This window comes from Lepisosteus oculatus, chromosome 10 (genome assembly GCF_040954835.1).
Source record: "Lepisosteus oculatus isolate fLepOcu1 chromosome 10, fLepOcu1.hap2, whole genome shotgun sequence".
Lineage (NCBI taxonomy): Eukaryota > Metazoa > Chordata > Actinopteri > Semionotiformes > Lepisosteidae > Lepisosteus > Lepisosteus oculatus.
The window spans coordinates 19,965,156-19,981,158 of NC_090705.1; the positions used below are offsets into that span (position 1 = coordinate 19,965,156).

Genomic DNA, 16,003 nt, shown 5'->3' on the forward strand with positions numbered 1-16,003 from the left:
GAAAAAATATCAGCAGCCTTGATACTAAAGTAAAACACTGCAGCATTACTGAAACAATTCTTACTTGTTATTACTTACCGTTACATAGTATGGTTAAAGAAAAGATAATTACAACAAGATGGCTGTTCACAAATTTATTATAGCTATGAATATAGGAATCTGGGGGTAGGCCTTTCTTAAATTACTTGAACAAATGACAGTAGACATGAATATGATATTATAGTATATTTTGTCTTTCAGAAGGCATTTGTTTAAAGTGTCTCATAAAAGATTGGTTCTCAAAACACTGGCGGTAGGCATCTGTAAAAGAACAGATTATTTATATCAATGACACAGATACTGGTATTGGAAGTAAACTAGTCAAGTCTGCAAATGATCCTAAATTAAGCGGAAATTGCAAAGTAATTACACAGAATTCAGAACTTCGCAAACCTCTGGCACAAGTAATTAGTCTGCCATCTGTTTAGTGTCTCTTAGGTGCACTGTGCCTTACACTCCCAAAAAAGGTTTCCCGTGTGCAGAATTCTCAACTCAATCACTTGTCACTATGGTTCTAATGGCTGAGGCTCTTGGTATAAAACAGAACTACAGAACACCAAACTCTTTCTGAATAACACAATGTTCATACAAACCCCTTAATGAACCCTGCTTTTAGCTGTGGTTAATTATTATTATTACATATTGTGACACTTAATTTATTCTTTTTAATTCTGCACACACACACACACACACACACACACACACACACACACACTCCTTCAGCATAAATAAGTGCTGTAATTACAAACATTACACACAAAGATAGCCAAGTCAAATGGAAGCCTCACGAAGAGACGTCTACACTAAGCTCTACTTTCTGGACTATCTGATCGTGCTTCTGTGGCTGTTTGACCACACAGAGTTTAGCCACTCATCCCCCAGCCCTGTTTATCCTGTTTCTCGGGACATCTGAGAGAAATTACAAGGCAGGTCTGCAGTTAATAGCAGGAACAGGAACAGGGCAGAGCAGCTTGTTCCTTTTCAAAACATAAAATGGTTACCAACTAGAGGAGGCCATTAGCTGGTACTCAGTTTTTCCAGGATCTCATCCAGCCATTTCTTGAAAGATGCCAGGGTATCGGTTTCAACAATATGGCTGAGCTTGGTTCAGACTCCCATAATCCTTTCGGTAAGGAAGTGCCTCCTGTTGTTGGTTTTGAATACACTTCCATGTAGTTTCCACTTGAGCCCTCTGATTCTCTGTGGATGATAAATGTTTTCTAGCATGTTGTATGCTGTTGCACCAGCTTCCTCATGGTCCCTTCTGTGTCAGGTTATTTTTGATGTACCAAAGCACTACAGCTTCTGTGCTTGAAAAGATGGCCTAGTGCCATTTGGGCTGGTGACAATTGTCTGTGCAACAGCAGTAACAAAATCCTGGTCTTTACAGACACTCTACAATTGGTGAGGAACTGTTGTCTTGAAGGGTTAATAAGATATTGTGAGAATCTCTGCCGCATATGCTCCAGCTTATCTAATAATAAAAATAAGTATTACTTCCTGTTTTTTACTACAAAACCTGAAATGCAAAAACACTCCAAAACCATGGCTGGTAGATGGATTTGTGTGTAATCATCTTGGATCACAGCCGTAACATGTGGCATGCTAAGTGTTATTTTTTTAATTAATTTCAATAGTTTTTTTATCATTTCTATTTTGTCTATTTGGAATTCTGAGCAGAAACTATCAATGAAAAATGAGCCAAGAAAAACAAGCAATCAAAGAGCTGTAAATGAGCCCTCAGTACACAGCAACACTGGCAGAACAGGCATCACTGAAATATTTTCATCTTTAAGGGCACGGGCATCACTACAGCATCTAGTTCCTTGGCTGGTAGCTGTTAAAACAGAACCCTGGTGTGGATATTTTTAATGGATCGGTCAGTACCACAGTGACACATGTATAGTCCCGCCTGTGTGCACAACACCGAAGACACATGCATCAACATTTTTGTGCCTTATAGCTTGTGTCAAGTTTTGCCTAATCTGGGTTTTTAAGTGTACACCGTCATTTAGATGGGACACCAAGGCAGCCTGTGGCTTTGGTCAATGATGAAGAAAATTAGCCATACATATGAGTCATTCAGGAGGCATAAATAATAACAAAAGAAAACATGAAAGGCTTTCATAAACAAAAGCTCTGTTCATTTATTTATGAAGGGGAGAAATGGAATACATTGAAAAACGCTCTGGGTGAAATGGAGCTAGTGTAGACTCAAACTCAGTGGTCTGTATTCCAAAAACAACAAGCTTTATTTTCTTCAGTAAAAAATTCAAATCCTGTGTGAGCCACTGCATCAACCGGTTTTCATAAGAATGCAGATCACCTTGGGCCCCCTTTTCACTCATATGCCCCCACAGCAGTTTGTTAATTAAAAGAAATCATCAGCACAACCTCCTGAGGGCCAGCATACATACATAGTGTAGTACCCTTAAATATGCAGCACTGGTGTAAAACAACATTTAACAAAACATTTCAATATTAAAATATGTGAGGCTCAACTTATTTCTTCTAGTATTAATTAATATATGTGGCTGTTGCTTTTAGTCAAAATGATTGAATATACGTACATTTCCACCCTTACACCCTCACTTAAACGTATACAGCTGGACAATGTCTTGGTAGATTTGAGTACCTTTTCAAGGACATAATAGAAATGCTGGGATTTAAACCCACAAAGGTTGCAATTCAGAGCTCTGTTCACTATTCCCTTTAACAACTGCCTGTATACACAGTTATGAAGTTATTATTATTCTAAAATAATATCTATTCCTAAAACTAGGGGGGAAAGCAAAGAAAAAGTGAAAAAAATAAAAATGCAGAGGAAAGGCTTGGCAATATAGAAGATCCAAATCACAGTCTGTTGCAGAGTTAGCCATGTAAACACTCATGTGTAGGCGTTCTGTATGATGGGCACACAGGAGCTGGCTGGCATCTCAGATACCAGGAGATTGCCCTTCATTTACAGCATTGTTTGGCAGCAGGGGGGCAGTTCATGGAGTTAACCTCTCCAAGTGATTACGGGACATGTCTGGAACCACAGGCAGGACAGATGGTCCCATGGGTGGCCATGCGAAGTGGGGGAAGGGGTGATATGGCACTGTAGGGGTCTGTCAATGTCCAGGCATCTTTTTTAAATCCATCTTTAATCCATCTTATTCATTGGTAAGAAAATCTGTGGACAGAACTGTGACATAAATCAAGGTCCACAACACTACATCTCGTGGGCAGACAAATCCTAACAGAAATGTGTAAATTCTCTTGGTTTCTGTAGAATTTGCTATTATCCACAGAGGACAGACAATTAGTTCAGTTAACTCCCTCTGTCGAAGTACCCTATTTACCCTCTTTATATATTGATCCCTGCAAAAAAGCAGGATTAGGAATTCATTGAATCAGCTCACTGATTTTTACAAAAAAAAACAAAGTTAACGCAGACCAGTGAATGACTAAACAGAAGTCTGAAGTTGTATCCAACTAATTGCTTTTCTGTTTCAGGAGACATTGGTACTGTCCTCCTTCTGCAAAAGATACAGAGTCTAGACCACTGATAAACAGTCTTGTGCTGGAGTCCTGCGGGGCTGCAGCCTCACTGACTAAAGACTGTTTTTACCACAATGTTGTGGTTCTGAAGGCAGGGAATAATATTTTTAATGTGCAGGTCCGATTGAAAACAAGGAAAAGGTCATTTTAAATATGAATTGCATTATCTGAAAATTATTTACAGTACATGGATACAAATAAGTTTTTCTTGAACTAGGGGATAGATGAATATAACTTCAAAAGGTGCCCAAAAGAGATCATTTGGATACAAAAAGACAGGTGATTCTAACTACAGAGCACAGGAGTGAACAGGTGATTCAAATCACTCACTAATGACTATGAGAGAAGTAGATATATAATTTAAAAATAACAGCCCAAATTCGGACACCAACTCTCACACACCTGATATGACTAAGGTATATTCCTTGCTGCAGAATGCACCCCTCCATAATTATTTAAAGAAATCTTTGACAGAATGGTAAATTAATTAATGACCATTTGTGTGAAAAAGTTGGCAGGTGGGACCACAGTACTATGGGTGGTCTTTAACTGCATCGTTTTAAAAACTTCAAGAAAAAAGATTGAGAAATATACAGAGAGAGGTGGACTGTATAAATGTAAATGTAAAATCATAATCACTGTTTCAGAATCCCATGATACATCTGACAAACCTAATGGAGACCTACAGTACATGGCACCTTTCCAGCGATTATCAGACTAGCTGATGCTTTGCTATCTGCATGCATGGGTAGTACTGCATAATCATGATTAGCGAACAGTATTGGCTGGTGATCTCCAGGCTCTGCTCACACAGGGGCCTCTGGGATATGGAAATGGCCCCTGGCCTTAGCCCTCTGTGGCTGCAAGTGATGTGCAGTTTGATTTGACTCTCCTTAAGTGAGGGCTCAAGAGAGCCCAAGTGTCATTGCACTGCACAATCAGCAACTCCCTGTAATTAAATCAAGCTGCTCTCATCTTAAACACCAACACACACACATCAAGAATATCAGCCCAGTCTGGATGAAATCATTTTCTTTCCACGCTGGCAGACACTGCCGAGCTGAGTCAATTAATTTTTGTGGCTGTTTTTTCTCTTTATATTTCCAGAATGAAAAGGAAAAACAGAGAACAGATTGAAGCTTCCTGTTTTCTAAACGACCAGGAATAATACAATAAACCAAAGTTAGATATAAAGAATGAATAAATAACATGAACAAAGTCATAAGCTTTATAACAAGGCTCATTTGTCTTGTCCAGGTTAATAACTATCGTTAATTTTTTTATAGTTGAAAAGGAGACTGGTGCGTGTGCAACAATGTTCAGGCTGTACTCAAAGGAATCTAATATGTGAACAGCAGTTACAAACTACTTCAGTTAAGTGGAAAATCTATTGAACCATTACTTTTGCAATTACTTTTCATAACACAAAATTAGTGACTATCAATCTTCCCAAACTATGTTTAAAGTAAAAAAAAATACTCCCATTTTACTTCTTTTTTACAAGTTGTCATCTTTTGTTCTAGAGTTTGACATGTTAAACATATGCAGTACAAAAAATATTTCTGGGGATTTAAAAAATATTTTTGTTTCAGATCAGAAGTTTTTCCTGCTTTTGTCGAAAGAGTATTCAAACTTGTAAGGTGAAAATCTAGCAAGACAAATGATATAGCTGGAGAAATAATTAAAAAAACTGGTCACAGGCATAAAAACATTATGTTGGAGTTCTCCACTTCGTTTCAGGAGAGGCTTTGAAAAATCACATTGCCAACTTCTGACTCAAAAAAGCCAGATCACCCTCCCCCTCTCCCCTCAGCAGAATTTTTTTTTTACTGTCAGTGCAGAGACACATCCTGTGTATAAACTGCACTAACAAATATGAATGTTTTCTCTGCCAAAGGTTACTCCACTCAGCCAGGTATGTGTCGGAGTCCTTTCTCCTCCCTTTACAAAGCTGCTGTGAATGTGCGTGTCGCTGAGAACACAGCCATTAAAAACTTCACTTTTAGGGGTCTTTCTTTTATCCGTATGACCGAGTGCTGGAAATGATGGAAAAGTCATCAGAATTAGTGCTGGCAGTATAAAGGCACTATACATCTCTGCCCGGATTACCACCAATCTCGCTGCTGAGCAACAGCACAAAACTACAGACATCAAGGCATCCTGGAACCTTGAGAAAGCTGATGCACAAACAGCACTTCATCTTTTGTCGGTTTGCCACTGACAAAGTCTGGTGGAGAAACGAGACACATGTTTAGCACGTCTGGAAGGAAAAGAAGCAGCTGGGTGGAAACAATGTGGGCTGCGTGGCAGGTTCTCGTCTAGGAGAGGTGCTCCTGTGCAGGGTGCTGTCTGTCGGCGTGGAGGGACCGGGGTCTGAGCAGGAGCTGGGTGCGTGAGGAGGGGGGCAGAACGTCTTGTCTTCTCCATTACCCCCCTCCTTTTCAGGAAAGGATGAGTAATGCAGCGACTGGCCCTCCTCCCCCTCTTAAAAACACACTCCCTCTGTCATTTGTACTACGTCTCTTTCTAACTCTCCCTCTCCTCCTCACTCCCCTCTCTCAATCCCTCCTGCTTCTTACTGCTGATCTCCATTTCCAAATATCCAATAGCACCTCTGTGTTCCTCCTTCGACTTCTCTCTGATTTAGATCTCCTTTACGTAGTGCACCAGTACACCCCAGGACTCCGATCTTCTGATCACACTATGTGCCTGGGGCTCTCGAGCCACTGTCTTACCTGCTGATGCTTTCAAGGAATAGCTGAGAATAGCTTTCAAGGGCTTTCCGGAGGCCATCTTTTCCCTCTGTTGTCTATGTTTACAAAGCCACACCAAAACTTACCCATTCATCCACACCCAGAGATACTGAATATTCCTCAGGATATTTGCCATCTCCCAGCAGCCTACCTAATTATTATTTGCAGGATATTTACCCTGTAACTCACAACTGGAAGCCCACTGAAGCTCAGCAGGTGTGAGCCTGGTCAGTACCTGGATGGGAGACCTCCTGGGAAAAACTAAGGTTGCTGCTGGAAGAGGTGTTAGTGGGGCCAGCACTTTACCAATTATGGCCTCCCAATAATCTCCCAAAAACTCTGTAAAGCGCTTTGAATGCAGTGTCCAGAAAGGGGTATATAAGTGTAAATAATTATTATTATGAAGGAAAATACAATTGAAAGCCCGTCCATAAGAACACAATAATAGTTAAAAATAAGAGGAGGCCATTTGACATATCTGGTCCACTTGGTACTTAGTAGCTTGATCCAAGGATCTTATTCAGCTGTTTCTTGAAAGAAGCCAGGGAATCAGCTTCATATGACTGGGCAGGTTCATTCACATCTTTTGTTGATTTTATTTTCTCAGGGGATACTATAATTGAGGTGCAGGCATAACTGCATACTGCCATCACAGTTTTATTGGAATTTTATTGGATTTCCCCTGCTCTGACTCTCAATAAATATCGCCCACTTTCCCATATGCACTACACAGTGTCATTGGTACAATGAGCACAAGTAAATACTAATTTCACAACACACTGGTTTCTCATTCAGGACATGCAGGACTGGCTGTGACTGTAACGCAGTGTTCTCCTCTGGATTCTGTATCTTATTTCTGACCCAGCAGCAGTTACCCTCCTCACACAGGCAAGCAAAGCCCTCACTCATTGGTAAGAGTTCAGGAAGAGCTATTTGTGCTTCATTGTGGTGGATGCAGGCAGACTTAGTGAACACTGTAGAGCTCTTCTCCACTGATGCAGTGAGGGTTATGGGATAGAGTGTCTTGTTCTCAGTACTCAATACTGGTATGAGTATTAACACCTTTAACTGTTTATGTTGAAATTATGGAATTATTTGGAATGAAATGTAAAAATTAGAAGCATCTGTATTAGTTATTATATATTATGTCATGCTTATAACAGCATAATACTGACTACGAGAGAGTGATGGGGTGCAAGAATATAGTATAACTGGGGTATACAGTGTTCAGGAATGGCAGAAACAACAGTAGTAGCAGTAAGACTGTACACTGTATACTGTTGCAATTATGGCTTACAAGAGTTGGGACTTCACCAAGAAGATGTAAATGTTTCAGAATCCCCAAATGATCTATATTTTACAGAAAATTTGAAATGGCATAAAAAGAGGGTTTTACTAGAGAGAGCAAAAAAGTGAAAAAATATAAATACCATTGTAACAATACCATTGTAAATGTTAACTAATTGTTATTGCAGTAGTCACAAATTCCTCAGTTGTATCAATAAAGCTCTTTGAATCTGAGTTTGAGAAAGATGGCTGTATTACAATCAAAGTTGTTCTTGAGCAGCTGTTGGTGCTGATGAGAATGCTGAATCTTGTTGAACTGATTATGTTGTTAGACACAGAGCAAAAGAGAGGCTCAGATAAGTAGATAAGAGGGCTGTATTTTGGTTTCCATGGAGCCACGCATTTCGAGGACTAGAACGGTACTGGTGCAATCATCACATTAAACATACACTCTCACATACTCGCAGATTCTCTCCACATGACCCTGCAGTATCCTTGCTCTGTGAGAATGGGGTGATGGGTGCAGTTCATGTCTCTTCTGCTGTGTAGTCTGCTGAGCTCTACAAGTTATGTTGGTATTAAAGTCAGAGCAAAGAGGGTACAAATGCAGTGATTTTCTAGCACTGCTATACTGTCAAGTTTGGATTTTTTTTATCTTGCAATCTGTCTGTTTTAGCTATCTGATTGGATGTGATTTGCAGTGATAGATTGTAGGACATTTCCTCTCTTGGTATCCACAAAACAATCTAATCAGTTCAAGTAAGAAAACGCAGAGCTCGAGGGGTGAAACGCTCTTATATTCTGGATGCAGATGATCCAGCTCAGCTCACACAACACAATAATAATAATAATAGTAAACTTTATTTTATATAGCGCCTTTAAAGGTGGCTTCTCAAAGCTCTTTACAGGATGACGATGACAATGACAAATGACAATCCTGCTGTGTTCTATCTGGAGTAGGTGTACAAAATAGTGACTCTCCTTCTGACTCTAGTTTACTGACCTGAATTGTAAACTTGTTTATAAAGGGTTATTAGGACAGCAGAGTGCTAAATGAGATTGTGAGCTCAGGAAGTCATCTATTTTTTATACCCATGCTCCAACTACCTCTTCCCATTAAAGCAATCTTGCTTTTCCTTTACTGTCACGTCAAGCTGTCATCTCTCAGACTCTGTTTTAAGGCTTTGGCTATTCCCCACCTGGGGTGGTACAGGGCGCTACAACGCCAAAGGCCAGAAGATAGATATCCAAAACTCCATCCATCCATTTTCTCACCCCTTTATCCAATACAGCCTCGCAGGGGGGCCGGAGCCTAGACTGGCCGGCAACAGGCACAAGGCGGGAAACACCCTGGACAGGACGCCAGTCCATCACAGGGCACACGCAGACACAAACAAGCACACATTCACGCCAGGGCCAATATTCCCAGAAGGCAGTCAACGTACCAGTATGTCTTTGGAGGGTGGGAGGAAACCGGAGAACCTGGCAGATAGCTAGGGTCCCAACCCCGAATCAACTAGACATAATCCTGTGCATTACAAAGCACTCTCGGTGAGGACTAGTGGAAAGGGGCATTTTAATGCATAACATAGTTTGGCGTAGTAATGAACATCCTTTTAAAAAGGACCTGAAAACTCTGCAGGTTACATTGCTATCAAGGAGATTCTTAAACTGCACCCCTGTGTGACTCTGTAGGACATACCACAGACACATTTATTGTAGGACCAACGCTTTGTGCTCACACTGTGTGATTTCCTGTAGTGCTCAAATTTCAGCATTGCAGCTTTCAAACATATTTGGCTCAAGAGCTCGAAACGTGGCTTCCAGTGTAAGTGTACAGCACCAGAAAATAAGCTGTTCTCAATTCACCAGAACTTGTTTTTGAAAGCTAGTAGGAACAAAAGGCAGAGACAAGAACGGTGAGTTCAATCCACCATGAACTACGGTAAGTGCTTCTAACACATGAATCCACTCTATTCATGACAGTTGCAGAAGTCCTATAGAATCCACATGAACCTAACTTTAAATCTCCCACTTCTAAATAAATGCAAATTAATTAATTGTAAGCAGATTTATTAATCACAGAGATCAAAGCTGGAGATCTTCTGAAATTCCAAAAAAGGAGAGAAGTTGAGTCATATGTTTTCAATGCCCTTTAATTCTTAATCTATGCCTTTCTTTAAATGTCCCAATTATACTGTATGTGTTTTTATTAAATATTCTGTACACTGTACTGTGTTTTAATGTATAATTTAAATGAAGTACCTTGAGGATGCTTGGCACAGAGAAGTGCTATACTATATATGATTGAAACTGATTGATTATGATGCTGCTTGACATACCACTCAGACCAATATCTGTAAAAAAAGCTTTTACGCATTTTTGAGATTTTTAAATGTCATCATGCACATGGAACTGACGGCATTATTTAAAAAAAAAGATCTTCATATGATGGACTTGTGGATTTCAGCTGCTGTCTTCCAGAACGATTGTAATGCCGAAATGACACAAATATATGTCAGTAAGCGACATGTACTGTATCTCCAGCGAGCTCGTCAGCTGCAACTGATTGTTTTTGTTGCTAAAAGATTGCAATGCATCCCTCTAGTCCTTCACTAGAGCCATTTTCAGCTCCAAGATGTTCCTGTGCTCGTGTGCTGTGTGGTGTCTGTGAATCAGGCGCGTGACGGGTTGTCTCTATCTCTGGCAGGGATGCTGCCACACGCTGCTGTGCCCTTACCTGCAGAAGACGCCTGTGCCCTCCACCAGGTAGCACTGGCCCCCGTTGAAGCAGTAGCTGGGGAAGAAGTCACAGAGCGAGCGGCAGGTGGCGTTGTGCCGCACGTAGCCCACCCGGCATTCCGTGGCGTTGGCTGCTCCTGGGACGCCCGGCATGGCAGGAGACTCCACCTCTTCAGCCCCGCTGGGGAGCATGTCCTCGGGGGGCCCGGTGCTGGGAGAGGGAGAGGGGGAGGGGGGCGGGCTGGGGTCGTTCTCGTCCTGCAGGTCCACCGTGGTGAACTGGTCCTCGTCGGGGTAGAGCTCAGTGGTGGAGTAGCTTTCCTCGTAGGGCGTGAGGTAGTCATAGCCGTCAGGCAGGGACCAGGAGGTGGGCTGGCCCTGCAGCTCATGTGCGGCCGGCTCGGGGGATGGCGTCTGGAGTTCCCGGGCGTGGGCCGAGGGGTCGTAGTATTCTACAGTAAGGATGTCGCGGGGGGTGGTGGAGGGGGGCCGGGCAGGAGGAGAGGTGGACTGTTGTTCAAAGAGGACAGTGAAATCCACATCCCCCTTAGCTCCCTGCCAGGGTTGGTCAGTGTGCAAGAGCTTGACCTCCTCGTCCTGCCCCTTAAAGTCCAACAGGATCTCAGAACTGGGCACTGTGGGCAACCCTCCCCCCGGCTGCACCTCCAGTAGGTGGTCCTTCTCTGCCGAGTCGGGGCTGATCTCGGTTAGGCCTGGTGATGCTGTTCCCCCACCTTGGCTAAGGGGGGCGGTAGTGGCACTTTCTCCCAGAACTCCGAACCCACCATCCCCACTCCCCAGATCCTCCCGGCCCTCTCTAGGACGCCGGGAGCTCCGCAGGGCCAACGCAAAGGGCTTGGCAGAGCCAGTCACCGGAGCCACCAGCTCACTCTCCCTGGCAGCATCCACACTTCCCTGGCATCCCACACACAGAGAGGAGCCATTAGCCTTGCTGGCCGTCTGAGTGGCATTGCCCTCCAGGGAGAGGCCTGCAATGGAAACATGCCACATTAGCTGCAGGACTTTAGCCATGCCACGCTCCAACCAACCTCCTTTCAGGAGAAGGCAGATGGATACTACATAAGACAATCTGTTCCAGCGCAGGTCAGATTTAGTGCAGCAAGCTCCTGGAATATTAAAATGATTTAACTGATTAAACCAGTCAAAAATGATCGACTGATTAAACCGTTAAGAAGGCCAGCAGATCTATTGAAAGGTAACTGGAATTTGATTACCACTGCTGTGCTACATTGGATAAGACTGTCTATATATTATATATACAGTACACACATCATGTAGGCTTGACTGGAAAATGCTGGAGTCTAGATAACCACTGAGGTCAGAATTGCATTCAGATATGTCAGATATGTCAATCTCCAGGATGGAATTGACAATGTCAGGCTACAGACCTCTTTAGGTTAACAGCAAAAGAGTGCTTGGGGACACAAATACCACAAGTGCATTTTCGGCTGAAAACAGGTGGCAAATAACACCTAGAATAAATAGATTGCAAATAACACTATATACACACAACAAACTTTATAGAGTATTCATGAATTAATAACTTCTAGTTAACCTTTTGCACAGATCAGATATTAGAAGGGTAATTGCTTCCATTTATAATTTATTAACACATTGTCTTAAAATACACTGCTCATCCACATTGTTGATATTGTCTGTAATCTTTCAAAAAACGACAAATGAATTAATATTAATCTCATGAGCATGATGTTGTGAAAGGCTTCCTCTGGTTTGTTACTTGCTTATATTTGGACTGAGATCAGCATAAATAATAGAACATTTCAATCCTAAAGATGAAGTCTGCCCTATGATATTAATGAGAGAGCAATCACAGAAGCCTAAAGCTTTCATTCTAAAAAACTGGACATGATGTGCTGCTGTTCAAATAAACTGTTACATTTAATGGCATAGTGAAAAACGCCATCCATTCAGTCATTTCCATAGCAACATAATCCTATAGAGCTGTGGTGAGCTGAAGCCTAACCAGACAAACATAGGTCTAAAGATAGGTCCATGCTGTAGATGGCATGCCAGTGTGTTGCAGGACACAAATGCACTGAGACAATGTAGAGACACTAATTAACCTAGTACGCATGTCTTTGGAAGGTGGGACTAAGGTGGACCAGCTAACGTTAAAATGGAGTGTGCAATCCAAAACTCCACACAGAAGAAGTTCCAGTCTAGAATCAAACCCAGAATCTAAGAGCCACCAAGATGAGAACCGATAAAAGCAGAACCAATTAAATGCATATTAAAGGTGTCAATCCAAGTGTAATCAAGACTGTCCTTGAAGGCTAACATTCTTTTGAAATTGACTTGTCTTTTTAATAATAATAATGATAATGATGATGATGATGATGATTAATGAAACAAATTAGCAAACTGCCCCTGCACTGACTTTAAGAGAGGAACGTAGCTGTTGTACTAATGCTTTACAATAAAAAATACAAAATAGGAAACAAATAATCCTTAATCGTCTTTGACAGGGGTTAATCATATGTGCCCATTTTTGTCTCTTAGTATCTTTATAAAGCTGCTTGCAAGATGTGGATTAATGATAATAATTTACTAATGCAGTTTGATGGCAAAGATCTGGGATTAGGATTAAGATTTACGACTGAGTGTTGGAGCTGTGCTGGCCTGAAGAGAAACAACAGAATTGGTTCTTTTATTGTTTATATCAGATGAGCTGTAGCCAGTTAACAGCTCCTCAGTGGTCTGTTCTTCTTGACACCCTGAACTGGATATAGGATAAAAAAGTGAACACACACACTGACACACTAACAAAGACCCACAATCACAGCACATGTGACAAACTCATGCATTCACATTTGTATAATTTCTGTTTCTTTTTTAATTACACACTCATTGTCTTGACTTCCTGGCTGGATTAATTCTCAAATGTTAAAAGCTGTCCAAAAGCCATTTTCGCCCATAGTGCAACTAAATTAAGATAATACTCACAGTAAATTACAGAAAAATAGATACATATTTTTAAAACCTCATTAGTGGATCGCCTTTGTCCAAACGTTGTCACTGATATTTTCCAATGTTCATTTAAAGACAGTTTATTCTGCTCCTGAACTGCTAAGAAACATCAGATCTAGTGATGGTTTTCATATTCTCATGGCGGAGGGGAGAAATGCACAAAATTGCATATTAATGATTTTCATTTGCAATGCTGATCACAGCACAAACGTTTTCGCACGCTTGGCAGAGTGTGCATCCAGCATGCAGAAGATTCCTGTGTAGTTTTAGACTGACTCCAGGGGGACTGCCTGACTGCAAAGCAAGGAAAAATGTGACTAATAATGAGAGTTATTAGTCTAATTCCGCCTTTCGTTTATTTAATATGAAAATTGATTCTGTCAATTTGTCCTTGCATGTCAAATAAATACAAGAACATCAGAGGCTTATTTCTGCCGGCAGAGCTATACGGAGCGCCTTTGAGCATCACCTTGATGTTGAAAGTAGAAGCCCTGCTTAACAGGTGACAAAGGCAGGAAAATGCACAAGTCGAACCGGTTTAACATAACAGACAGTGTGATCGTTCCTATTCTGCGCTAAGCTGTCTGGAAGCAGGAACCTCTGCAGCTGTCACCACCCAGTTTATTCATCCCACAGAGCTCATCAACCACTATGTCTCACTCAACAGATGCCCTGTCTCCTCACTGCAGATGACACAAATGTCTTCTTGTCTGCCACCATAGTGATATGAAATCCTCTGGGATCATCACCGTACTGATCCATTGATCCACCAATCAAAGGAAGGTCCCTTAATTTTCACAAAAAACGGATCAAATCAAGAGCACTCTTTGTTTTTTAACTTACAGCTGCATTACTATACCTATTTAAAGAGATGTGCATACTATACATACTTATTATAGCCTTGTAATTTATTATGCCTTTATTGTGTAAAGAGCTTGCCTCACAGTCTGCAGAGCTGGTCCACTTTGCCTGTTGGAGAGCTATCATTCAGCCACCTTCCACAACTCCGTTCCCTTGGGACAAAGGCTTAATGTACTTTTCAGATCTTCCTCTGAAAGCATTTCTGTAAGTGTATATTCTTGAACGTGTGTAAAAACATTTAGAAGAAATATAACCCCGTGTCCAAACTCCATGTCAGTTTTTGGCCCTTACCCTTTTATGTGTGGCTGGAGTCTGAATACTTTTGTATTATTGGATTTGGTGTGATGTTCTGAAAAAAGTGCCTAAAAAGGTAAGCCTGCATTTTTAAAGACAGTTCTCCATTATAGTAATAAACAATATTACCCTCTGAGTTGTCAACAGCCACAGCTGTAAACAGGTAATGATGGTAGGTAGTAATGATACAATACTTACCTGAAATTTTGAGTGCAGTAGAAATATGTTCTATTGTTAAAAATATATTATCCACATCCCTCTTAGGATTGCAATAGTTCTTAAAACTCTTGCTGTGTCTGTCTCATTTTCTGAGATTGTTGATTGATTATATAAGCTTGCCTTGTGACTCTTGTCATGTGAACGTCATCCCATAACACATTTGGTAAAACAATTTTTACTCTATGCTCATGAAGTCTTCTCCTTTAAATGCATATGCAACCAAAGCTGTTCATTTAAATGCCATTTTTATTGAATACATTTTCAAACTGGAATATTTAGAGAAAGGGCAGTGATAAGCATTAACTCTATATGGGCGTCTCTGACACAATCAGTGCATCTAGCAAAGCAGTGGCCAAACCACAGCAGTGTAATACTGGATGTGTATAGAACTGCTCTGCCCGGGATTGCAAAGTACTGGAGAGGGTGGTGAAGTCAGCGCAGCTCATTACCGGCTGTGAGCTACCAAACATCCAGGATATCTACTCAGCTACTCAAGAAGGCCAGGTCCATTCTCAAGGACCCCAGTCATCCCAGTCACAAACTGTTTTCTCTCCTACCGTCTGGTAAATGGTACCGAAGTGGTCGGAAATCCCACTTACACCTTGCAGTTTTAGCATAAACCTCCAATGCAATACCATAATATATGAATAGTCCAACAGACTACGGAACAGCTTCTACCTCCAGGCAATAAGACTGCTGAACAGCCAACCTGCAGTTCCTTTAGCAAATCACCTGTAATGCCTACATGGACATACAGTTTTCACTGTATTGTGCATACTGCACTACTTAGACATACTATATTGCATAAACCATGGACACATAGCAGGTCTATTTATATTGAGTTTTGGCTGAGTTTATTTTATTCAATTTCTATTACATTATTATCTATTATAATGTAACCTTATTTTATCACCTTAATTTAGTGATTTTTACCCCTCCCCCCCGGTAAGCTTGTAGAAACTACATTTCATTGCCAGCAACTACAGCTGCATGCTGTAATGTTGTGCATTTGATAAATAAACTTTGATTGATTGATTGATTGACTTAAGCCAGGTGGCTCTGAACGTTTTTAAGAGAGGACAATGTAGAATTTAAATGAGGCATACTATACATTGTAATGCTGATCTGTGCTGATACTTTACATTGTTATGCTGTTTAAAAAGCAAACATTATTTTCGTTATATCATTTATCATTTTCATAATATCTTTTATGCTCTCTTTTCCATTTATTAACTCAACTACTTCTACAGTAATTT

At 41.0% G+C, this 16,003-nt stretch overlaps 1 protein-coding gene across 4 annotated transcripts in view; it reads right to left on the bottom strand.

The window, feature by feature from the left end:
- LOC102697172 (chondroitin sulfate proteoglycan 5) overlaps positions 1-16,003 on the bottom strand; it is a 42,301-nt gene that overhangs the window by 16,499 nt on the left and 9,799 nt on the right. For all 4 annotated transcript variants that reach the window (XM_006635686.3, XM_015357126.2, XM_015357127.2 and 1 more), the window contains exon 2: positions 10,363-11,353. In XM_006635686.3, the coding sequence (XP_006635749.3) occupies positions 10,363-11,353 (991 nt within the window). The remainder of the gene's footprint in view (positions 1-10,362; positions 11,354-16,003) is intronic.